The 25,252-nt window shown below is 49.7% G+C and overlaps 1 protein-coding gene across 1 annotated transcript in view; it reads left to right on the forward strand.

The window, feature by feature from the left end:
- SPTB (spectrin beta, erythrocytic) overlaps window positions 1-25,252 on the forward strand; it is a 67,647-nt gene that overhangs the window by 7,756 nt on the left and 34,639 nt on the right. The window contains exons 2-14 of the mRNA XM_007449031.1: window positions 10,745-10,896; window positions 12,172-12,345; window positions 13,335-13,426; window positions 13,813-13,893; window positions 14,215-14,330; window positions 14,694-14,806; window positions 15,631-15,818; window positions 17,520-17,637; window positions 18,731-18,889; window positions 19,813-20,115; window positions 20,995-21,145; window positions 21,767-22,637; window positions 23,698-23,835. Coding sequence (XP_007449093.1) covers window positions 10,745-10,896; window positions 12,172-12,345; window positions 13,335-13,426; window positions 13,813-13,893; window positions 14,215-14,330; window positions 14,694-14,806; window positions 15,631-15,818; window positions 17,520-17,637; window positions 18,731-18,889; window positions 19,813-20,115; window positions 20,995-21,145; window positions 21,767-22,637; window positions 23,698-23,835 — 2,656 coding nt within the window. The remainder of the gene's footprint in view (window positions 1-10,744; window positions 10,897-12,171; window positions 12,346-13,334; window positions 13,427-13,812; window positions 13,894-14,214; window positions 14,331-14,693; window positions 14,807-15,630; window positions 15,819-17,519; window positions 17,638-18,730; window positions 18,890-19,812; window positions 20,116-20,994; window positions 21,146-21,766; window positions 22,638-23,697; window positions 23,836-25,252) is intronic.

Here is a 25,252-nt window from a genome sequence, read left to right on the forward strand (position 1 = left end):
CGTCCGGAGCCTGTGCTCCGCAGCGGGAGAGGCCACAACAGTGAGAGGCCCGCGTACCACAAAAAAAACAAAAAAAAAAAAAAAAAGGCCATGGGTATCTTGGCCAAGCAGCAGGCAACTCAAAAGCGGTGGCTGAGGAGTTTAATGAGGGGATTATTTGCAAAGGAGTGGCAGAGTTGAAGGGTCAAAGGACGGGAGCCTTTAGCAGGGAGAGCTATAGACTCTCAGGACAGGGGCTGTGGCCTTTAGTAAAGGGCTGGATGGATGGCACTGCTCCCAACCCATAAAAGTGCTTTTCACAAAGAAGTGACATGGTTATGTTTAGCTTTGAAAGATCACTCTGGCCTCAATGGAGAGAACAGGCTGTGGAGAGGCTGCACAAAAGTCCAGGAAAGAGAAGGTGGCAGTGAGGGTCAGCTTGGTGGCCACAGGGAGCAGAAAGTGGTCCATCCCCACCACGTCATTCTTCTGTCCTCCTGCGGCTATCATGGAGTTTCCCCAGTGAGGTGACCTTGGCCAGCTTACTTTCCTGCTCCTCCGGGCCTCAGTTTCCTCACCTGTAACACAAGGGGCTTTTTGACGCGGGAGGTCTTCCCAGCTCGTAGCCTGGGGAGAAGCTCCCTTGAGGCAGCGCCGACCACACGCTTTTACCCTGAACCGAGGAGCTTTGGCTCCTGGCTTTGGGGAAGGGAATTGATCCTTTGCAGTAAATCAGTGGGTTCTCCAGAAATTCTCTCTGTTTATTAAAGGCTAGGCTGAGGCTGGGTTCCTGGACCGTCTTGACTTCTGCAGCCTTGTGTTCTCAGCGAGTGTCATCTCTCCATGTAGCCACCAGCTGTGTGCATGACAACAGTGCTTGGTGTTTATACAGCTGCTTAGTGTTCTAGGTGCTTTTTAACCAGATGATCTCACTGACCCTTCAGCCACTCTGAAGTAGGCAAGGTATAGCTATCACCATCCCCTTTATAGATGAGGGAGGTCACATGGCAGGAAGTGCCAGGACAAGACTGGAATCCCGGGGTGTTAAAATCAGCCCTGTGCTGTTGAGGCTACAGCACTTGAGCTTTCTTGAATGTCCCTCAGACCTGCATGATCTCCCCCTCCACACCCCACCTGATACATCGGAATGGGAAAGTTTTGCTTTCACCAGCAGCCTTTAGAGCCTCTTTGATCAAAACCCTGCACTCATTTTTCCTTCTGTCTTACAGCCTCCAAATGCTGTCACCGGCCAGGGCTAGCTGACCCTTGTTCTGTGATGCTGTCCAGATCAGCTCCTGTCATTTCATTTCCGTAGTTCACATGTTAGTGGGGCCACGGCACCTCAAACAGACTTTTGCAGCCTCCTCCAAGCTGGTTTCCCGGGCTCCAGCCTCTCCCCTGTCCGATCCCATTTGTGCAGGGCACTTAGAATCTTTATCCTCCAACAAATTTTTAGTGAAATGTCACTTTATCTGGCTCTTCTTTTCCCAGAGGATAAAGTTCAGATTCCCTAGACTGTCCTTTGACTTCTTTGCTCTGATGCGTTAACTGCTTCTCTCCCTCACCCCCAAAACATGCACCCGCATACCTACACACATGCACACACAGATACACATTTGCCAGTTTCCCCCAGAGGCTTTGAACAAGACCCCTCTTTCCTTCCCTGCCATTCTAAAACCATTATCATCTTCAAGCCCCAGATCAAAACTAGCCTTCAAAAAACTTTTTTTTAATTTAAACTGTTCTATGATAACTTCTCTTTTCCTATAATATATAAAAACTATTGTTTTAAAAAATAGGGTGATTGCTTTTGTATCTTTAAACATTTTAATACACAAGAATATATATTTAGTGTAGAAAAGATTAGAAAAGCAGATAAAAAAGAGAAAACTAGAGACATTGTTAATATCCCATATAGATATTGTAACGCCTATGGATATATGACTGTGCATGTATATGTATAAATATTAACATTTTCTATAATCTTAGAATGTTTTTCACTGAGCAATATATTATGCATATTTTTTCATGTCTGTAAACATGCAGATTATAATTTTCATGGCTGTATAGTCTTCCTTTGTATTAATGTACCCAGATCTAGTTAACCAGCATCTTAGTGTTCAACTCCGATCACTTTTAGAGTCAGTCTTGTGTGCTTCATTCTTACACACCAAAGAGTATGTATATATTCAAATATGCATTTGCATATGTAGTAAAGCATCTTAAAGTTCTCTCTTAGAATCAACCCTAGTTGGATCTTAAATCCTTATGGGCAGGAGAACTATGTTCTTGCTGTTCACAGTACCAGTGTAGTGAAAGTTGATTGGTTGAAAGAAACATTCCTCTCCAAACTAAGCAGGAAGAGTAGAATTTGTGCCAGTTTCATCATTTATGATGTGTCCCTGAGGGTCTGCCCCATGCTAGGCTTTATAATGGATTGGCATCTGTATCATTGAGGTTTGTCACAGGTTCATGGGAGTTAAAGTATCCCTTGCTCAGGTTCCCTAAGCTCTTGGCTTCCTGACATGAGAAGGAGGGAAGTCCCAAGTTGTAAACCTGCAAAGGGCTCAACACTAAATGCTTGTTTCCAGGCCCAGGCTAGTGGTCCATGGCCTCCCATGGTGCCTTTTCTCCCACTTGCCTTTCTGACCACCTAGCTTTACTGATAGCTTAAAGCCATGTGCTGGTAAAAATACAGACTTGCTCAAGAAGGATACCTATTTGATTTTCATCAGTCATTTATTCCTCGGGGTTTGAGTTTTATACCCTGTTTTTCTTCATGACATCTGTCGTTTCTTACTATAAAAGTAATACATGTTCATTGCAGATATATTAGTAAACGTAGATAAGCAAAACAATGTCACCCACAGTTTTAATACCCAGCTATAACATAGCCAACATTAGCTTTTTTCTATGAATCTATGCATATAGGTTTGCAATATTGGGTTCATATTATGCATGTGGTTTTATAATCTGAATTTTCCCTCAAAATGTATTATGATATCCTTTCTTGCCATTGAAAGGTCTTCTCCCACCTTCTTCATATATAGGCTGCTATTCTCTACTTTTGAGAGCAGATTTTTAACAGAGAAAAGAGGGAGAGGCATGAAACAGTCAAGGAATTTTACAGGAAGCCATGGCAGGGATAAATAGATGGGCCTAGAACTGGGTGACTGTTTCCAAAGATAAGATATTTCAGCTTTACCATTTAGCTCAAGAACAGCCAATGGGTAAAAGCCTCTTATTTTTATAACAGCCCCACTGGGGACTTCTAATGGCAAACTTCCAGGATGTCCATGACTTCAGGAAGTACAGTAGGTACCAGAGTGGGCGGGGCCAGCAGCTACTGTGCTACTGGCAAGAATGGTGGAGGGAGGTTGAAGGAAGAACCAAGAGGAAGTCTGGAGAAGTGCAACATAAGAGAAGGAAAGAGCCTTGACCCTAAGGGGAGGTGTGCGCTTTGATACCCCTGTAGGGAATATTCTAGAGGGCAAGTCCTTAGAGTGGCTGTGTGGCCACAGTGGGGCAGAGTGTACCTCGCTGCCCTCAAGACCCACAGACCTCACTCCCAGGCTCTGTCCCAGGGCGGGGAGGGTGTCACAGGAGTGTTCTCAGCTCGTAAACGTTCTCCCTCTCCCTTCCACCTCTCTCGTGGGCTCAGGTGGTTAACTATGCTTATGATTTTTGTCTGGTGAAAAGTCCCTGACGCGGGGGTGCACAAAGGAACTTAACTATCTTGGAGAAGGGGGTGAGAAAAAGTTTAATATTTTCTTTAGAAAAAGAAAAGTGTGGGACTTCCCTGGCGGTCCAGTAGCTAGGACTCTGCGCTTCCACTGCAAGGAACCCAGATTCAATCCCCGGTCGGTCGGGGAACTAAGATCCCGCAAGCTGTGCAGTGCAGCCAAAAAAAAAAAAATGATGATTGTTAATCTATTTCCATGTGTTCTACAAACGGCTAAGCCTTGGAAAACTGGCTCATTTTAAAAAAAGAAAAGAAAAGTGTATTTCTGTATTGAATAAGTAATATAGACACCCAGTAGGTAAAAGTCAAAAGATTCAGAAGGGCAAATAATAAGTTTCATCCCCATCTCAGTCCTCCAGACCCAGTTCTTTTTCCACAGCCAGTGTTACCAGTTTTTCATGTATCTTTCCAGGAATGTTTTAAGCATATATTAGCAAGTGGTCTATATTGTTTTTCTCAGCTTTTTTTTTTCACCATACATTGTCCCTTATTGTTCTTTTTTCCCCACCCAATGTATCTTTTTTTTTTTTTTAATTTTATTTATTTTGGGCTGCATTGGCTCTTCGTTGCTGCACGCGAGCTTTCTCTAGTTGTGGCAAGCGGGAGCTACTCTTTGCTGCGGTGTGTGGGCTTCTCACTGAAGTGGCTTCTCTTGTTGCAGAGCACAGGCTCTAGGCCCGTGGGCTTCAGTAGTTGCAGCACGCAGGCTCAGTAGTTGTGGCTTGTAGGCTCTAGAGGACAGGCTCAGTAGTTGTGGCGCACGGGCTTAGTTGCTCCACGGCATAGGGATTTTCCCGGACCAGGGCTCGACCCGCATCCCCTGCATTCTTAACCACTGCGCCACCAGGAAAGTGCCCCCACCCAGTGTCTCTTGATTGTTTTATATTAGTACACAAGTAGCCTTCTCATTTCTTTTTACAGATATAGTATTCCATTGTATGGACATACAATTTTAATTTAACCAGTCCTCTATTGGTGGATATTTAGGCTGTTTCCAATCTCCTGCTATTTCCCAAAATGCAATGAATAAACTCGTATGTAGATCATTTTGTAAATGTATGTCTATCTGAAGGATAAATTCCTAGAAGTGGAATTACTGGGTCCAAAAGTATGTATAGTTGTAATTCTGATCTGTCTTGCCAAATTGCCTTTTATACCCTCTCTAGCAACGTATGAATGTTTTCTCCCCTGCATCCTTGCCAATGTGGTATTTTATCACACTTTTGGATCTTTGTGCATCTGATAAGTGAAACATAGTGTCTTGATGTACTTTCATTTCGCTTTTGGACTTCTAGTATCAAAATTTTAAAACATGCAAGAAAGTAGAGAAAAAGTACAAAGAATCATCACCTTGATTTAACTATTAATATTTGGCCATATTTGCTTGTCCATTTTGGGGTAGAGGTATTTTTAAAGTAAATTGAAGATTATCGTGGCGTTTTACTGTAATAATTTATCATACTGCTTTAATATGAATATCTGAATAACAAGAGCATTTCCCACCTAGCTATAATTCTGTTATTACCCCTAATATAATTAAGAATTCCATAATACAATTTAATACCCACTTAATATTCAAATTTTCCCAGTTGTCTCAAAGATGTCTTTTATGATTAGTTTGTTCAAACTAATTAAGGACTGTGTATTAAGTTTGTGTGTATGTGTATACTTGTAACTTGTACTTCTATTATGAATAGTTTGGACAACTTTTTATACATTTAAGAGACTTTTATAATTTTTTTCTATTAACTCTTTGTTCACATTCTTAGTCCATTTCGCTATTGGATTATTGGTCTTTTTCCTCACTAATCTGTAGATGTTCTTTACATACTAGGTAAGTTAGCCCTTTGTGATATGAGTTACAGATAATTTTCCTTGTTTGTTTGACTTTGCTTATGGTATTTTATCTCACACAGAACTTTTTTTGATGCAGTTGAACTTTCAATCTTTTATTTTATTTTATGGCTTTTGGATTTTGTTTCAGAGTTAGAAGGCCCTTCTCTACACTAACATTATAAAAAACATTCTATCATGATTGATTTTGGTATTTTTATGGTTTTATTTTTTACATTTCTATTTTTGACCACAGTGAAATTTATCCTGGAGTATGAGATATGAATTTAACTTAATTTTTCCTGGATGGTCATCTAATTTTGTCAACACCCTGTACCCAATAATCCATCTTTCCCCTTCATATTTGACGTGCCACCTTTATCAGATATTAAATGCCTATATATACTCGGGACTATTTCTCTTCCATTGATGTGTCTATATATTCATATGCTAGTACCACACAGTTTCATTATTATAACTTTTTACTATACTTTAATATTTGTTAGAAAAAACACCTGGGAACGTGGGTCACCCTTTATTACTCTTCTTTTCTGAAACTTTCCTAGCTATTTTTGTTTATTTTATTCATTTAATAAATTTACTTATTTTATTTACTTTTGGCTGTGTTGGGTCTTCGTTGCTGTGCGCAGGCTTTCTCTAGTTGCAGCGAGTGGGGGCTACTCTTTGTGGTAGTGTGCAGGCTTTTCACTGTGGTGGCTTCTCTTGTTGTGGAGCACGGGCTCTAGGTGCGCAGGCTTCAGAAGTTGCAGCACGCAGGCTCAGTAGTTGTGGTGCACGGGCTTTGTTGCTCTGTGGCATGTGGGATCTTCCCAGACCAGGGATCGAACCCACATCCCCTGCACTGGCAGGCAGATTCTCAACCACTGCACCAGCAGGGAAGCCTGTTTTTGTTTATTTTTATAATGAGTTTTCTAATCATTTGTCTAGTTTCCCCCCAAATTTAAATTATATAATATAAATATTTTTAAAATAATATTAAATATATAACTTTAGGGTAAATTGGCATCTTTATGATATTGAGTTTTCCTATTCAAGAATTGGGTGTGATTTTTCCAATTGTTCAAATCTTTGGTGCGCCTTGGGAGACTTTATAGATTTATATGGATTTTACACAATTGTTTTAAAATTTAAGCTGAAATATTTTGTCTTTTTATTATCATTGGGGGTTTTCCAAATTCCTATTTCAGGAAAGGATCCTGCCACCCCTTTGGTGTCTCCTTTTACCTCTAGGATTAAATCTAAACTTCTTAGCTTTTCCTTCAAGGCTTTCCACATCCGATTTAAAACCTATTTTCCACATGTTTTCTTCTTACCTGTAGCTAGTCAACAACCCCTGAACAAGCTCCATCCTTTTATGCATTCCGTCTTGTGGCGCCTCTCCTTCCCCTTCTGCCTGTGCAAAGTGGTTTTCTTCACGAGCCCCGCCTTGAGTGTCCCAATTGGAAATGACCTCTCTCCTCTTTCACCCCTGACCATTTATTGTATGTGCCATTTATCTGGTAACTAATCCAATATTACCTTGCGACAGCCTTTGTATTATTAAATGAACTGCCCTTTATCTCTTGTGTGGTTGCAAAACTATGTGTGGGTCTGTGTCTCGTTTCCTCAACTAGACTGCGAGGCCCTTGGGGTGGGTGAGCCTGCCTCGTGCTCCCTGCAGCATCTGGGCCCTATAGGCAGTAACGATAGTAGCAGCAATGATAACAGTGATAGTTAATGTTTACCTCAAGCTTTCTTTCTGTGTGCTGGCTACTGTTTTAAGCACTTTCCATGTATGAACTCATTAGTGGTTAAACACTTGAGTTTTGCTGGGTTTATCTGACCTTAAATTAAACCTTTGAAGGGGGGACATAACAGAAAGGGCACTTGGTCACAATATCCAGACAGTGATTCTAGCTATAGCTGGTCAGAGAGGAAGGGGAGTTTTGTAGGGAGGAAGGAGGCTGGCCACAGCCTAGGAAGGAAAGGGGAGAGGAACAGGCAGCAGTGGAGAGGCCCCGAGCTTGATGGTTGCAGAGATGTGAGTATTTTCTGAGATTCTGGTAGCTTTGATTCAGGCCGTGCTGGTGGACTTGCCCGCTTCCCCTTCACTGGCAGGGTTAGGGCTCTGGAAATAAGGCCTGGCCCATGGCAGGGCCTTGCTGAGGCCTCTTTTCCACGGCGGTTCCCTGCAGGATGGCCCAGGTCTCCTGGGGACAGCAGGCCCAATGCTCAGCTGCCTCCGCGGCCTGTCCACACACTCCGGACCTCCCGCCTCTCCTGCACTCAGAAGGCTCCACTGAGTGCCTGCTGGGAGTGGAGGCACTGAGCGAGCCGATGCGGAGCAGCCAGGGCTATGAGCTGATGGAAATTAATCCCCACCCCTGGGCCTTCCTCTCCTTATGACCATCATGAGCCTCGCAGAATCTTTCCCCTGTCTCAACACTGCAGACTGTTTTAGGGTACTGGGGTTCCCGGGCAATTGCAGCCCAGCCTTCAAGTAAAATGCAGCCAGGAGGCCTCCTACCTGAGCTCTAAACTTGCAGCTCCAGCATTTGGGGGTCCAGGGAGCATTATTTGTGTGTTGAGAACTGGAGAGATCTAAGGGTGATTTGCATCTGCACCGATGTGTGTGCCAGCCCAGCAGCCTAGAATTAAATTCCACGGCCCAGCTCTTCCTTACACTTCGCTGAGCACAAATAAACAGGTCTCAGCACCCACATAATGAACTCTTTAGATTCTTAAAGACAAGAAAAGGAGATGGGAAGAAAGGACTTTGACTTTTTGAGACACTTACCTCTAAAGGGGCAACAAATTTCAGCCCCTTAGACAAAGCTCCACCACCGGTTGGAAGGGTTAGCCTCTTACAACACAGATCTGGTCTCTAGGGAGAGCATCGTGGGACTGAGGCTGGCTCTGTTGAATTTAAACATGCTCCAGCATAAACGAAATTGCTTTCCGTCCAATATATCATCAGAACTTTAGTTATATTTTGCTGAAGCCGTCCTTGAAATCAGGGAAGTGGTCCAATAGAGTAAGGGGGATTTTCCCCCTGAAACTTTGCCCGGAGGCCCAGCACAAACAAGTGCCATTTTAATTTCATATTTATTACAGATTTGTATAGTCACTAGTAGTATTTTTGCTCTTCTTGGAAGTCTTATTTAGATGGCTTCCATAGAATTCTTTACATGTGACTCCAGCACTCATCATATTTATAACGGAGTTTGCGTCAAGGCTGGGGGCTCCTTCCTGTCCTTGGCTGCCTCCCCCTCCACCCAGAGCCTGGCACCTAACAGCTGTACAGTGAACAATTGCTGAGTGAATGAATAAGCGAAGAAAGGGTCTGAGTTCCTAATGCCAAAATAGCCATGAAGTAGGAAGGAATTTGATGCTGTGAGCCTCAGAAACTGCCAGGCTTATACCCTCGAGGCCATGCTGGCTGGGCTCCTCTTTTTGTTGTTATTAAGTCAGACATTTAATAATTTAAGAAGCCAACCACAGTTTGGGCTCATCTGAGCAGACGTTTAGCCTGTTCCCACGGCGCCTACAGTTCCCCCTGGCTGGACAGCTCGGAGTCTGCCTTGGCTGTGACCAACCTGAATACACTCTCCCCAGGGACCCTCCATGGCCCCCCCCAGGGACCAGGCCCATGACCACATGGCCTGGTCATCTCCTGCCTAGAATCCTCCGCCAGAGTGCCCAGAAGCAGGTTGCCACAGACTGTTCACTAAAGCAAACTTCTCTTCCTGTTTCTATCTTTTCTGCCCCTCTTCTCTCTCTCTTTCACCCTGTCCCCATTCTTTCTGCCATCCCAGCCTCTGTCCTCTCTCCAGCATCTTGATCAAGCTTCCCAGCCCTAACCATATAGGTACCAGCATTTATTTTACAATACCCTGTATATATTTTAACAGAGGTGTTAAAAGGTAGCCCAGGGCTTCCCTGGTGGCGCGGTGGTTGAGAGTCCGCCTGCCGATGCAGGGGACACGGGTTCGTGCCCCGGTCCGGGAAGATCCCACATGCCGCGGAGCGGCTGGGCCCGTGAGCCATGGCCGCTGAGCCTGCGCGTCCGGAGCCTGTGCTCCGCAACGGGAGAGGCCACAGCAGTGAGAGGCCCGTGTACCAAAAAAAAATTTTTTCATTTTAAAAATTAATAAAGAAAAAAAGTAGCCCACCTGAACTGGTACAGCCTGGGCTGGAAGCTTGGTTTGGGCTGAGGCTGATTTAGGCTTGGGGTGGCATGTGAGCTTCCCGGGTCTGAAGATGGAAAATCCTGCCTGCCACTCTGTGGGAGAGAAGGAGAGCTTAGTGCCATGCACAGCCCCCAGCCCGAGCCCCCACTACCCTTCACCCTACATGGATCACACATTCCACATGATCTCACTGTTTCCATGCTCATCTTTCTCCTCTACCTACCAGCAGCTCCTTGAGGGCAGGCAGTTTGTTTTACTTTTATGTATCAGCAGGCCTGGCCTAGGAGCTGAATAAACCTCTGCATAGTAAGCTACAATACAGCTCTGGAGACCTACTGTGTGCCAGGCTCCAGGCCTTGGGGATTTAGAAGTGAACAAGACAGACAGATTTTGCTGGGCTCAAGGAGCCTGCAGTCTTGCAGGAAAGACAGACTTTCAACTAATCTGAATATGAGGAGAGAGAAATGAGAAGTGCAGATGCAGGGGTCGGGGCGCACAAGGAGAGACAGAACCTAGGCGAGAGGTCACAAAAGCTCCCCAGAGAAGGACTGTTTCCACTGACTCCTGAAGGATGACTAGGAGTTAGGCGAATGGGGTGAGGGGTGGAGGGTCCGAGAGAGAGCATTCTAGGCAGAGGGAATATTTGTTGGATGGGTGGACGGGTGAACCTGGCATTGAATTCCGAGCTCGCTGGCCCAGTGGTCCAGAGTATTCAGATGCGCACAGGGGAGCAGGTGACTGGATTAGGGGTGTCTTGATACTGTGGTGGTGGAAGTTACCTCTTCATTGCCCCAGTCATGGCACGTGGACCTGTGAAGCCAAAAGGCTACGCTCTGGTCAGAAATGCTCCTCAGAAGGGGATGGAATAGATACATCGACCTCCTCTGCCAGGAATGGGGCAGCTCTGGGGTTAAGGTGAGAAACCCTTCAGCCCCACGTCACATTGCAAATGGACCCTGCCAGCCTCAGGCACCCCACCAAGGCTCTACTCCCCACCCAGATGAGCGGGAAGTTGTTCAGAAGAAAACCTTCACAAAGTGGGTGAACTCGCACCTGGCGCGCGTGTCCTGCCGCATCACTGACCTCTACAAGGACCTGCGGGACGGGAGGATGCTCATCAAGCTGCTGGAAGTGCTCTCTGGAGAGATGCTGGTAAAGCCCCTTTCCCCAGGCCCTGTGGCTGGTGCTCTGTCCCCTCTTCAGGAAAGACATGGGCTGGGGGCTTCTCCAGTTCTCATGGCCTTCCAAGGTTTCTCCCTATTCTTTTGGGGGGGGTTTCAGTACTAATGATGTGAGGTGTCCGTGTGGCTGACTGGGTTCTCTGAACGTGTTCATCTAAATATGTCGCAGCATAAATGCCTGGCTTTCCATCTAATATATCATCAAAACTTTTGTTAATTTTGCTGAAACATTTCAGAATTTCTTGCCTCCTTCTGGCCACCCCCACCCCTTCATACTCCTCCCAGAAGCCATGCAGAGGTCTTGACTGTCTCCTCTTGGCATCTGGTTATCTGTGACTGGCCTGCAGTGGGCCCACCCTCAGCCTCCTTGCGCAGGCTAAGACATATCCCATTACCCAGCTGGAAAAATTTGCCTCCTTCTTGGAACGAGGAGGAAAGTGTGAAAGATATTTTCCTGTGTATCCATCACTCTAACAAGTAGAAATTTATCACAGGCCCTCTTAGTTGTAACCCACCCGGTGGTAACGTTGCCCCTGCAGGAGAACCAGATCAAGGCTCATGTTTTGCTCAGTTACTTCCATTATGACCTTGGGCCTATGAGGCAGGACCTTCTTTGCCTCATTTCCCCCATGTGTAAACTGATACCTATACCTGATGTAGTAGCCTAAGACCTCAGGGTTTGAATGAAAGGAACCACATTCATCTGTTGCCTTTTCAACTCCAGACTGAAGTTAAAGAATGCCTCTTACCCCACTAGAGAGAGTTACCACTAAGAAACCTTCAGATGATGCAGTTACTCGTCAATGGGGGTCCCCTTGAGCTTTGACTGAGGCCGTTTGGGGGTGGGGAGGGAGGAGGTTGGATGGCAGAATGGACCCCTTATCAGTCACCACACTAAAAGCCACTCTTATCGCCAATCAGCAGTAAACAGTTCCTAGAATTGTGCCTACCACATAGTAAGTGCTCAACGAACTACCTGCTGTGTTACTATATTTGAATGCCACTTATCACCCACTTAGAAGCCTTTGTTTAGACCCAGGAACAGTACTGATGCAGCCCACTTGCAGAGCTCTGGGTGCTCAAGAGAGGGAGCCTCTGAACTTTGCTGAAAGGACGGGGTTGAAAAGTGTCAAGGAGTGAGCATGGGAGTTGGAGTTTGGCATGGAGGGTGGACGCTGATGACCGGAGCTGGTCCAGGCGTGACCATGAGGTTCTTCCATGCCCACGGGGCAATGCTGTCCCTCAGCCAAAGCCCACGAAGGGGAAGATGCGCATTCACTGCCTGGAGAATGTGGACAAGGCCCTGCAGTTCCTGAAGGAGCAGCGTGTGCACCTGGAGAACATGGGCTCCCACGACATCGTGGACGGCAACCACCGCCTGGTCCTGGGCCTCATCTGGACCATCATCCTCCGCTTCCAGGTGGGTTACCGGGGGGCAGAGGGGGTGGAGGGAGCTTCCCTGGGCCAGACTGGGTTTGGGAATCTTATAAAATGGTGAATAAGTGCGAGTGTTTGCACGTTCTGGGAGGCTAGAAGCCCGTCCTGTGGGACAATGCTTGTAGGAAGGAGAAACCATCCTGTGCATCGCCAAGTTGCTAAAGCTCAGGGCGAGCTGTTCAGTCAATAGCGTAGTCTTTTGAGAGAGAGGATAGAAATTAGTAGCTGGGCTGAGATCTGGCTGGAAGACCTACTTTCGTCCCCTTCCCCCCACATGTGTCACTTTCTGGTTTTTTAAATAGTTTGATTCAGAAATTGCAAGAGGGCAGAAGATCTGCTTTTATGTTTTTCACTCAGAAGCTTTTCTCTTCCCACCCTGAAATTCAAGGTTGCTTATTTGTAAGGAATTTAGACAGCACGAGGGGAGGAAAGCAGAGCCTTCCACCTGCTGGTCTGGGGACAGAAAGAACCTAGTTGGAGGAGGGAAGGGCAGGGAGAAGGAAGATAACACACAACTCCCGGCCTGAAGATCTCACCCAAGTGGTCTTGGGTGTCCAATCTCACTCTCTGAGGGTGTGTACGATGAAACGGTATTAACAGCGGAATTGGGGAGGATGAAAAGGCAAGAGGAGCTGCTATAATCAAAATACAGTACCTTCCAACGTTCATGCCGTTCCATGGCCCAGGTGGCATCGTACCTCCTGAGGGGGAGTGAGGGCATCCTGCTGTTTATTCTTGGCCTCCCCTTAGAGTTTCAAGTTGGAGCGGTCTCCTCTGACGTGGAGAAGCTGACCAAGGCAGGGAAACAGGCCTCCAGGACCCGGGGCCTCAGGCTGCGGGACAGCTGCAGGGCTGGCGACCGGACGGACGGCTACAGAGGAGGAAGGACGGAGGAGGCCTTCCAGGGAGAGCAGGGAGGCTCTGGGCCAGATGCAAATCTGAGTCTTCCCTCTCTTGTTCCTGTGCCCACAGATTCAGGACATCGTTGTCCAAACTCAGGAAGGTCGTGAGACACGCTCAGCCAAGGACGCATTGCTGTTATGGTGTCAGATGAAGACGGCGGGGTATGCCCTGGGGACCAGCCACTACCACGTTCGTCACCACCCCCTGTGCCTCCCAAGCATTGCCGTCCCCAAGGGACATAGACGCCATCACCCAGAACTACATCCGTTTGGGCGTAGTTGATGCACAGTCAGTCTATCCCGACCTGATTCTTACAGGCCCGGAATACAGGATTCTATCCCCAAATTGCCTGGGTCAGACCATGGGGTCTCTTGGGCCCACCTGATGAGGGAGCCTCTTTGTGTGACTTAACGGCTGCCCTCTTGTTGAAGGGGCTCAAGAAGGGTCCGGTCCACTCCTCTCCTGAGGTGCTGGCCCTGGGTTCACACACTTGTAGGGACCCCAGAAGAATCTGTTTCTTAGCTCTTAATGCTTTTCTTGGATGCAGCTACCCCCATGTCAATGTCACCAACTTCACCTCCAGCTGGAAGGATGGCCTAGCCTTTAACGCCCTGATCCACAAGCACCGGTAAGAGGGGGAGCGGAGCGGGAACCCCTGTGGGAGCCAGGGAGCCCTGGGGGGATTGGGACACCTTGCACTTAACACGTAGGCTACTGTTCAAGCGTCACAGGAATGGTACAGCCGTGGCGCCTTCTCCTCTCACCCTCGTCGTCATGCCTCCCTTAAATCCCCCTTCCTCACATGCTGGTGCTCACAGCTCCCTCCTCTGTCCCGTCTCCTCCTCTCACTTCTCCGGCTCAGCCACCCGCCTGCATCTGCGCAGGGTCTTTGCCCTTTTGGTGGGGATGCCATGCCCCCTGCCCTCAAACAGTCTGGCTTCGTCCCCAGGCCCGACCTGATTGACTTTGATAAGCTGAAGGACTCCAACGCCCGGCACAACCTGGAGCACGCATTCGACGTGGCTGAGCGACAGCTGGGCATCATCCCGCTCCTCGACCCTGAAGGTGAGCCAGCGCCCACGAGACCGTCAGGGCGCCTGGAGGAGTGTGGGCCGTGCTGGGAGAGCCGTGGGCGTGGTGGCCGGGCCCGGGCTCCGCTCCGGCCTGCTCTTCAGACCCAAGCTGGTTCCTGACACCTCCCCTGCCTGATTGGGGGCCCACTGTAGTCTTGCCATCCTTTTCCCTTCTTCCATTCTTTGTGGTCCTAATATGCATTTCATCCTCTCACTAAAATCGCAGGCTATTCCTCTTCCTCTCTCGCCTGTCACTTGGTGCCTGTAGTTGCCGGAGACACAGGGAGATGAACCCCCTGAGCTTGACATTTCCAACTTCCAGTTGGTCCTGAGAGCCCACCCTTTCCGCTTGCAGATGTCTTCACAGAAAACCCTGACGAGAAATCCATCATCACCTACGTGGTGGCGTTTTACCACTATTTCTCCAAGATGAAGGTGCTGGCAGTGGAGGGCAAGCGCGTTGGCAAGGTACTGAGCTGCCGCATAACCAGAGTGTCGCCATTTCCCCGCTTGCCACGCACAGGCCTTGCCTCAGATGCCCCCTTTCTACCCTAAGAGCTTTGTGTCTGGACCCCAGCTGTGGGAGAGGGTGCAGATCACCCCCCACCAACTTCCTCTGAAGCCAAGCATTGCCAGGTTAATGGCTCCCGAGCTGAATTCCAACACAGGTTGATGGTCTGTCCCAAAAAAGGTCATAGCCCGTAGCTCTGAGCCGACCTTCCACCTGCAGACCCATGTCTCGTGAGCATTCCCACAGGAACAAAACAGGCTCTTTACTTGTCAGTTTATTGTGATTTCATGCCTCTTAGGCTCCGCAGCCTACCGTACGGGGGAGCCACCCCACTGTACGGACCCTTGTGCCGGAGTCCTTTCCCCGGCTGGGTCTTTTGCCCCTCCAGGGCAGGGACCGTTTCTCATTCATCTTCGTGCACTGGTGTTTAGCAAAGACAATGCCAGGAAGCCTTCGATCCCTAGTACCCACTCTTAAATAAACAGGACCTTGGCCTCTCTGGAGGCTGGATTGGAAAGCACAGACAGCTTTCCAGTTTTTACAGGGTTCGGGAGAGGGGAGCTGCTCCCATTCCCGAGCACAGCCAGGTCCCTCCTGACGTTGCCGGCGCACTTCCAGTCTGGCCCCCTGCTCAGCAGTGGTCTTAGGCTCAGGGAACAAACCCAACGTAAACGCTCCAGGGCTTGCAAGGAGGAGGACCACCTCGATTGTGGTCCCCGTCGGCATCCTCATTGGCGTCCTCGCCCTTCTGACAAGGACGAATCACAAGGTGATTCCTTAGGTAATTGACCACGCCATTGAGACCGAGAAGATGATTGAAAAGTACAGCGGGCTGGCCTCAGACCTGCTCACCTGGATCGAGCAGACCATCACTGTCCTGAACAGCCGCAAGTTCGCCAACTCCCTGACCGGTGTCCAGCAGCAGCTGCAGGCCTTCAGTACCTACCGCACCGTGGAGAAGCCGCCCAAGTAAGGGCCTGGGCACTCGGGAGGGTGGGCATCATGGCCGAGAAACCACCTCCAGAAGGGTGGAGGGCCTGGAGAATGAATCCGGGAGGCGGCTCCTGGAGGTTAGAGAGCTGCCCATCTGTCACCTACTTCATCCCGTCTTGTCTCCCTGCTCCCAAGCCGCCAGCCTACAGGCAGTGGGCATTGAGTAACCCCTGACTCATAGCCAAAGAAGTACTTTCCCAGATCCCTGACGGGGAGCAGCAGTGAAATCTCAGACTTCAGGGTATCTTTAAAGAATGTGCTGGAGAGTTCCTCTCTCTTCTGTGCACTGAGCTGCGGGTTTGTTCTTTGGTAATGACCTCTGCATCCGCAGCCCCAGAGCTCTCCACGTGAGGCCTTGTTGATCATCAAGCACATCCTTCTTTCTCTCCCACCTGTCACTGCTCATCCAGTAGAGCACTCAGTCTGCCTCTCGGGACCTCTGCTTCACTCCAGCGTGTGCAGGGCCTACGTGCACATAGGCACATGCAAACACAACTGCACACGCGTGCACACGCACACCCACACAGACACGAGGCATTCCAGCTGGCCCGCCCTTAGCTTGGCCAGCTCCCCAGAAACAGATTTCTAGCTCATCGGTGGTACCCTCTGCCTCGTTCCTCCCCCGCTCATTCATTCATGACTGGCAAGCAGGGAGAGGCGAGACACGGAGTCTAGGATGTACTATAAACAAGTATCTGATTTCTGGCCTGACACTAACCCACTTTTAAAGTCCTAAATCCAATACAGATAACGTGCCCCGTGAGTCTAGCAGGCACTGCACACAGGGGTAGTGTCTCCTGGCTGCGTAGACAGTGCTCAAGGCCACAGCCCTCCTGCAGGGCCTGTGAGCAGGCAGATGAATTAGGCTGGCCTCAGGGTGGGGACCTTGCTTACCAGCTGATCTTTGACTACTGCGTGGTGGAGGTAGAAGTGGGTAAATACTTGGCTGCGGGCAGAAATGGGAAAGTACCCAGTTACCCGGAGCTTGGAGCCTGGGTTCCAGAAATCCATCCCGTTGCCAGTTCTCATCTCCTACACCTAACGCGCTCCCGGAGCCTAGCCTTTCCTCCCCTCTCGGAAGCATCTGGGCTTTTGCATTGTTGTCAGGAGATTGACTCACTCAGCAAAAAACTGAGTAAAGAGCTAGTCAAAAGCCTTCCACTGTTTGCAGAACAGGGAAGAGTTTCTTTGTATGGATTAGTAAAACTTGATACCTATAGGAATTACCAGAACAGTCCAGTTAGCCATTCCTCCGTGGAAGCAAATGGACAAGCAAATGCTGCAGTAGTTGTTTTCTCTGGTTTATGTTGCAAAGACTCAACCGCTATTAGATCTCAGCTGGCGAGTATGATAGATTGATAGATCTTTTAACAGGTAAGTGAACCTATGTAGATCCTCTTTACTTTTTTAAGAGAAATGTGTTTTGCTATCCAAGCTCCAAGATGCCAGGGTTCCATGTTCACTCAAAAAAGAACAACTGGCTGGGACTCCCCTGGTGGTCCAGTGGTTAAGACTCCACGCTTCCAATGCAGAGGACGCGGATTTGATCCTTGGTCAGGGAACTAAGATCCCACATGCCGCATGGCCAACCAGAAAATTAGAAAAAAAAAAATCAACAAAAAAAAACTGGCTGTGGGAATCTCAACACTCATCTCCCTACCTCTTTTTTCTTGACAGGTTTCAGGAGAAGGGGAATCTAGAAGTCCTACTTTTTACCATCCAGTCACGGATGAGAGCCAACAATCAGAAAGTGTACACGCCCCATGATGGGAAACTCGTGTCCGACATCAACCGGGTACAGCAGGGTTTTCCATTTCACGTTGCCAGTGTGTTGATTGAGCTCCTGATAAGGGCACAGGGGATGGTCCCTGGACAGGGTTAAACCAAGCCACTTTCTGTGGTGTTATTAATGACACACCTGGCTATTGAGGGTGCTTATCTGAGCTTAGCCCTGAGAGGTCAGACTCCACCCACCAAGCATCCATTCGGCCCCCTGTTCAGGGGTCGAGGGAGGGGCAAGATAGGTGAAGGGGATGTACTAGGTATAAAATAAATAAGATACAAGGATTTAATGCACAGCACAGGGAATATAGCCCATATTTTATAACCACTTTATATGGAGTATAATCTATAAAAATATTGAATCACTGTTATACACCTGAAACTAATACAATATTGTAGGTCAACTATATTTCAATTTAAAAAATTAAAAAAGAAAAAGAGGCAGTTGCTGCACATTTCCAGCTCAAAGCTGCCGTAAGAATTGGGGATGCGGCGGGTTTGCCAGTGGGTTGAGTGAGCTCCTCATAAGGGCACATGTAATGGTCCCAGGACAGGGTTAAGCCAAGCCACTTCCTGTGGTGTTATTAACGACACAGCTGGCTGTTGAGGGTGCTAAGTCTAGCCCTGAGAGGTCAGACTCTACCCACTGTCCACCGGTTCAGCCCCCTGTTCAGATGCCCAGAGTCCATTTTTTAGAGCCAGTTTTATAGCCTATTCTCTATAGAACCTTGAGGTTTTTTGGAGAATATTGACTACTTTTAACAGAAGGGAAATGCCTTATGACATTTCGGAGGTTTGGAGGCCTACCACCACCTGGAAGTTCCAGTGGAATGGAGGTAGCCATCTAGCCAATAGGAATTTACTGAGCACCCGCAGAGGCAAATAACACTGTACTAAACCAAGAGTCTGAGGCAGATTCAGGAGAAGAGGGAACTGGGGGGTCATGGCCAGTGCTCCCTGAATCTTTCATCTGCCCAGACAGGAAAGCCGAAAGGCTGTCACTGAGCTTTAATCTAGGCTCTGCCTAGATTCCTAAAATTGCTCAGTGTTGGGTGAAAGTGTCGGGACCCCCAAATCCCACGAGCTCTCCTGTGTCCCTCGTGCAGGCCTGGGAAAGCCTGGAGGAAGCTGAGTACCGGCGGGAGCTGGCTCTGAGGGAGGAGCTCATCCGGCAGGAGAAGCTAGAGCAGTTGGCCCGGCGCTTTGACCGAAAGGCTGCCATGAGAGAGACGTGGCTCAGTGAAAACCAGCGGCTTGTGGCCCAGGTAAAGTGCGGTCACTTGGGGTTGCAGGAGAGGGGGAGCTTTCCAGAGCCCCCAGTAGACAGCAGGCCTGGAGCCCACGCTGGTCTCTCGGTGGCGGCAGCAGGATAAGCCTCTCCACAGGTCTTGCAGCCCTGCTCCCTGTGACTGGGAGGATCAAGATTCACATCTGAAAAGAAACTCTCCCAGATTGACAAAGCCTCATGTTTAGGAAAGAGCCACCCAATCCAAAAATGGCCCCAAAAGTTGTCTCACGTGAGCCAGTGGCGTCACCTAGAGCCAGAGTTCAGGTTGACATTTCAGTGGTCCTCCGGGGATGTGATGAAAGCAGTGCCCCTCGTATGTGTCAGACATGCCCCTTGGACTCTGGCCTCTGGGGCTGTGTCACATTTCACTAGCTGAAAATTGACCCCGGGACTGATTCTCCATGAGAGCATCTGTTCCTTCCCACTTGGAGCTTGGAATCAAATTTCCCCTTTCATCCAGAAAGGGGAAAGCAAGCATTCTGAGAGAATTGGAGAGTGTGCATGTACCCCAGATAGCATGGGGGTAAACCATCTGTGTACAGCTGCATGGTTTCCTAGTGCGAAGCCCCTTCCTGCCCAGAATCGGGCAGGTTCACGCAAGGCAGGGTGGTGAGTGCCAGCAGGTGGTGAAAGAGCTCTGTTAGTAATATTCACCCAGTGTTACCCACAAGGATGGCACAGTGAGTAAAATCACAAGCTTCTTGTAAAGGTTCTTGTGAGACATTTAGTCTTTGGAACTGGGCTCTGATAAGATAGGCTGAAAAAGATGGCAGAAGTAACTCATTGGGAAAGGGCTTTCCCATCCAGCAGTTGTTCTGGAGGGACCCGCTGTTTCTCTGCGTTTGGGGACCAGCCAAGGGGAGCCTGATTGAGCTGCCTGTTTTCCTCCCTGGGGGACAGGATAATTTCGGGTACGACCTGGCAGCTGTGGAGGCCGCCAAGAAGAAGCATGAGGCCATTGAGACGGACACAGCTGCCTACGAGGAACGGGTGAGGGCCCTGGAGGACCTGGCCCAGGAGCTGGAGCGGGAGAATTACCACGACCAGAAGCGCATCACGGCCCGCAAGGACAACGTCCTGCGCCTGTGGAACTACCTGCAGGAGCTGCTGCAGTCCCGGCGCCAGAGGCTTGAGAAGACGCTGGCCCTGCAGAAGCTCTTCCAGGACATGCTGCACAGCATCGACTGGATGGACGAGATCAAGGTGGGCTCAGACACCCCCATCCCCCGCCCCCGTGTCTGCCTGGGGCTTCAGCAGCCGCCCTGCAGTGGGAGTGTGCTTCCATACGCACCTCCCAGCCCCACCTCCCTGAGTCAGAGTGGAGAATCCGAGGCAGCACAGCGTCGGGCTGCATCCGCCTCTCATCGGCTTAGCTCACACTGCGCCAGCCCAGATCTTCTGTATTCCCCGTGATCAAGAAATCTGGGGTTCATAGTAGCACAGGTGCCAACCTGCAGGGCCTAGAAGACACAGACATCCATCAGGAGCCTGGAGAATCAGGCTCTGGGTAATCACGATTTGACTCTGGTGGGAACCCAGACCTCCCGGCACAGAGCCACCAAGAAGTCTGTCTCCTCTCCCTCTACCGCAGTGGCTCTCAACTGAGATTGCACATCAGACTGACCACGGAGCTTTCTAAAAATACACATGCCTAGGCCCCAAGTCAGGGACACACATAGGGGATTGAGTGTAGGGCTTGAGCTCCTGAAAGGTGCTCCCTGAATGATTTTTTTTTTTTTTTTTTTTGGTGGACACGCAGGACCAGCGGCCATGGCTCACGGGCGCAGCCGCTTCGCGGCATGCGGGATCCTCCCAGACCGGGGCACGAACCCGTGTCCCCTGCATCGGCAGGCAGCCTCTCAACCACTGTGCCACCAGGGAAGCCCTCCCTGAATGATTTTAATGGGCACCCCCGGTGGGAACTCCTGCTCTGTAGCTTCTTTCCCGCTGAGCAGCAGCCGTTTTCCAGCTGCATCTGACTCATCCTGGCCCCAACACGCCACGGACGCTCCCTTCAGAGGGGTCTTCTCCTAGCGTGTGGGCTTCCTCACCTCTCCCCGCTCCCTCTGTTCTCTTTGCCAGGCTCACCTCTTGTCTGCCGAGTTCGGGAAGCATTTGTTGGAGGTCGAGGACTTGCTCCAAAAACACAAGTTGATGGAGGCTGACATCGCCATCCAAGGGGACAAAGTGAAGGCTATCACCACAGCCACTCTTCAGCTCACTGAGGAGCCAGGTGAGGCCACAGGTGTTTTCCTGTTGAGGCCTCTGGCTCAGCACTCCAGCACCCCAGCTTGGATAAATCTGGTTGTACAATTCTGCCTCTTTCATCAACTAATGGTGCAAGAAAGAAGTTTGAGGGATAGCAAAATTCTCCAGAGGGCAGGCAACTGCTTTGGCCATCTATAATCAGAAGGGTTTGTAAGAACCAAGAAGGCATGCTCCGTCTTTCATTCTCTCTGCTAGTTCAAGTTATGGCAGAGACAATTTAGGTTTACAGCTTCTGGTCTCAGATAGGTGACCGCCCCCCACCCCCCGCTGCCTCTTGGAAGAATCATCTTGAAATTTGTGCCTGGTTCTTTTTAAAAATAATTTTACATTGTGCATTTCTACTGAGAGTTGACCCAACTTTTAACCTCTCTTATTCCTGAAGTTTTAGTGGGAATTCATTGAAAAGAACTAATTAAAAGCCTGTCCTCTAAGCAACTGGGAACTGGGACCCCCTGCGTCCAATCCCAAAGCCCCAGTGAGATGGCAGGCTCTAGACGACATGGTCCTGGCCTGGCACCTGATATGAAGGTTGCCCTTCAGATGAAGCCCTTACCCTTTTTGTCCTCCCTCCTCCCATTCCTCCCAGGGTACCAGCCTTGCGACCCCCAGGTCATCCAGGACCGTGTCAGCCACCTGGAGCAGTGCTTCGAGGAGCTGAGCAACACGGCAGCCGGACGCAAGGCCCAGCTGGAGCAGTCCAAGCGGCTCTGGAAGTTCTTCTGGGAGATGGATGAGACCGAGAGCTGGATCAAAGAGAAGGAGCAGATTTACTCCTCCCTGGACTATGGCAAGGACTTGACCAGCGTGCTCATCCTGCAGCGCAAGCACAAGGCCTTCGAGGACGAGCTGCGCGGGCTGGACGCCCACCTGGACCAGATCTTCCAGGAGGCTGAGGGCATGGTTGCACGCAAGCAGTTTGGGCACCCGCAGATCGAGGCCCAGATCAAGGAGGTGTCTGCCCAGTGGAACCAGCTGAAGGAGCTGGCTGCCTTCCGCAAGAAGAACCTCCAGGACGCTGAGAACTTCTTTCAGTTCCAGGGCGATGCGGATGATCTGAAGGCCTGGCTGCAAGATGCCCACCGGCTGCTCTCGGGAGAAGATATGGGGCAGGATGAAGGGGCCACACAGGCCCTGGGAAAGAAGCACAAGGACTTTCTGGAGGAGCTAGAGGAGAACCGCGGGGTGATGGAGCATCTGGAACAGCAGGCCCAGGGCTTCCCCCAAGAGTTTCGGGATTCCCCAGATGTGACCAACCGGCTGCAGGCCCTCCGGGATCTCTACCTGAAGGTGGTGGCCCAAGCGGACATGCGTCGGCAGAGGCTGCAGGATGCCCTGGACCTGTACACGGTGTTTGGGGAGACGGATGCCTGTGAACTGTGGATGGGCGAGAAGGGGAAGTGGCTGGCCCAGATGGACATCCCAGACACGCTGGAGGACCTGGAGGTCGTGCAGCACAGGTCAGGGCCGGCCCTTCCCTCTCGCCTCCCCCCTACGCAGTCTGTGCTCCTAGTGCTGGAACAGCCTCCAGATCAACAAGGGTCTCTGAGAGGCCATAGGATGCCCTTGATCACAGAGGCCAGGCACTGTGTCACGGGTTCCAATCCGGCTCTGTGGCGCTTCGTACTTCACACCCTGGGACCTTCCTCAAAATAAGACAAAGGGGCTCTTTCTGGCCCAGGCGTTTGATGACTTTTCAGCTCCAGCAGCCTTTGTTCAAATGAATGGTATATGGAACCCCTGACATATAACACAGTGCAAAGTGGAGTGGTTGTGGTGAAGGGGGCGCGAGAGGCTGGATCCCACAAGCTCTAGCTTTCTTTGGCAGTCCCTAAACCACAGAATCCCAAGGGGCCACAGAGACCAGTGTGTAAATCACCAGTCTGCAAGGCCACTCTCATTTCCATTATTCCGATTCCATCAGCACTCTGGCATGGGAGGGCGTGCCCCCAGTCTGTGTGGCATCCCATCATCCTGAGTACAGAATCCAAGGAGTTGAGGAAAAGAAGTCACTCCTCGATCATGCCAAGGTGGTCCCACGCTGATGCTGGCGGCACCTGGGCTCTTATCTCAGAAGAGTCAGCTTTCATAACCACACAGTGCCCCTCCCCTCAGCAGCTCTGCCTTCTCCTACCCAGGGACGGAGCACCTGGCTGGGGAGGTATCCTTCAGGTTCAGGTGTCAAGGCAGTGGAATTAGGGTCCATGAGCAGCAGCTGGGGCAGTGGAGGCATGGCAGGTAGTCTCTGTGGTGATTAATACCTCCTACACCTCATTTTCCCATAAACCTCTCTGTTTAGCCAATTGTCTTATAAGTAACCAGTTTTCTCCCAGCCTGACCCAGGAAATGCTAAACCATGAAACTGGACCCATGAACCAGAAAATAGAGTGTGTCAGCACACCTTTCTCCCCTCTTACCTGGTCAATGTATTTAGGAGGTGGAAGGAGAAAGCAAGAGCTACACGTTCTGGAGACGGGCCACTGCTGCCTTACCAATGCTCATTTTCTCTGTCCACATCAGGTTTGATATACTGGACCAGGAGATGAAGACTTTGATGGCTCAGATTGATGGCGTGAACCTTGCTGCCAACAGCCTGGTAGAGAGTAGCCACCCACGCAGTGGGGAAGTGAAGAAATGCCAGGACCACCTGAATACCAGGTGGGGTGTGGGTAGGGCTCGGGGCTAAGGGCTTCTTTTCCCGACACCTGACAGAGCCTTGGGGGTGTGGCCCAGTAGTCAGGATGCCTGCTATGCACTGACAGGTTTGTACCCTCAGAGCTCTTGCCTCACTCAGCCAAAGTCTCCTTCTGACACTGGAGCTTCAGCAGTAAGGAGGAGAGACCTGTGTGGTGACCAGCCCAGGGAGGGAGAGAGACCTGTTCACAGAGCTGCGAATGCTGTGCCTGGGGCGGGCATGTGCTGAGTGATGGAGCGAATGTCCTGAGTGCATCCATAGTTAGAATCAGGCCATGTGGTACTCATGTCGCATTTCCCTGGACGTTCTTAGGCAGGGAAAATTGCTTTCTGAGAGCTCTTAAGTACTGTCCATTAAAAAAAGCTCCTGCTGGCACCAAAATGTAGCATTGGTAATGAGACTGGCTTGAATGAAGAGGAGAATTAGCAGCGAGCCTTGAGCATGCTTCGTGGCCAGAACAAAAAAACAGGCCCTAAGGAGCCTTTGGAGAGGGGCTGCTTTCAGTGCAGGGTGCAATTGCCACGAGTTCCTTGAGGACCTCCGAGGACAGAGCATGCGCCTGTGTCCTGTTTGTTACCCTGGGTCCTACACGCACAATGGGATGTGTTCGCCATCTCCCCACTACCCCGGTCCCTCTCCCCACACTTGTGCCTGAGCCCTGCTCTGCCCGAGGCAACCTGGGAGGTGGGGTTAGGGAAGACTCAGCTGTAAAGAAAAGGAGCAGCACAGTGGGGGCTTAAGAGGAGGCAAGGGGTGACTTTGGAGCCACTAGATTATCTCAGCATCCAAAGAAAGAGAGTGTAGTTCAGGAGGGTCCTCCGTAATCTAAGGTTTATGCAGAGGAGGAGCATGCCTCCTTGTTCTTCTTTTAGGTTTGGAGGTAACGGGATGCATGTGCATGCATGTACGTGTGCGCATGTGCACGACACGCAGGAAGAACTTGTCAGCTAGTACATCTGCTGCTTTGATGAGTTATGGTCAGAGAATGATCTTACAGACCTCTAAGCCATACACCATCCTAAGTGTAATACACCAAGATACTTGTCATCCTCAGGTGAGAGAGAACCTGAGGTGTGAAAAGGTAAAATGGTTTTCCATGACATCTGAGTGTTGAAAGGTACCTGAGCCATGTACCCCAGACAGCCTGCATCCTGCACAGACATTCCAAGCACAGGGAGCTCGCCCCGTCCCCGTGTAGCACACCCCATTTGGGAGCAGCCCCTTTTGGGTAGAAAGTTTGATCTCATCGTGAGTGGAAATCTGCCTCCTTGAAAATCGGGCTCTGCCCGTTAGAGATAACGAAACTTACCCTGATTCTTCTTTCACATGATAGCTCTTCAGGTATTTTTTTTTTTTTTTTTTTTTTTTTTTTTTTGGGGG

This window comes from Lipotes vexillifer, unplaced genomic scaffold (genome assembly GCF_000442215.2).
Source record: "Lipotes vexillifer unplaced genomic scaffold, Lipotes_vexillifer_v1.1 scaffold629, whole genome shotgun sequence".
Lineage (NCBI taxonomy): Eukaryota > Metazoa > Chordata > Mammalia > Artiodactyla > Lipotidae > Lipotes > Lipotes vexillifer.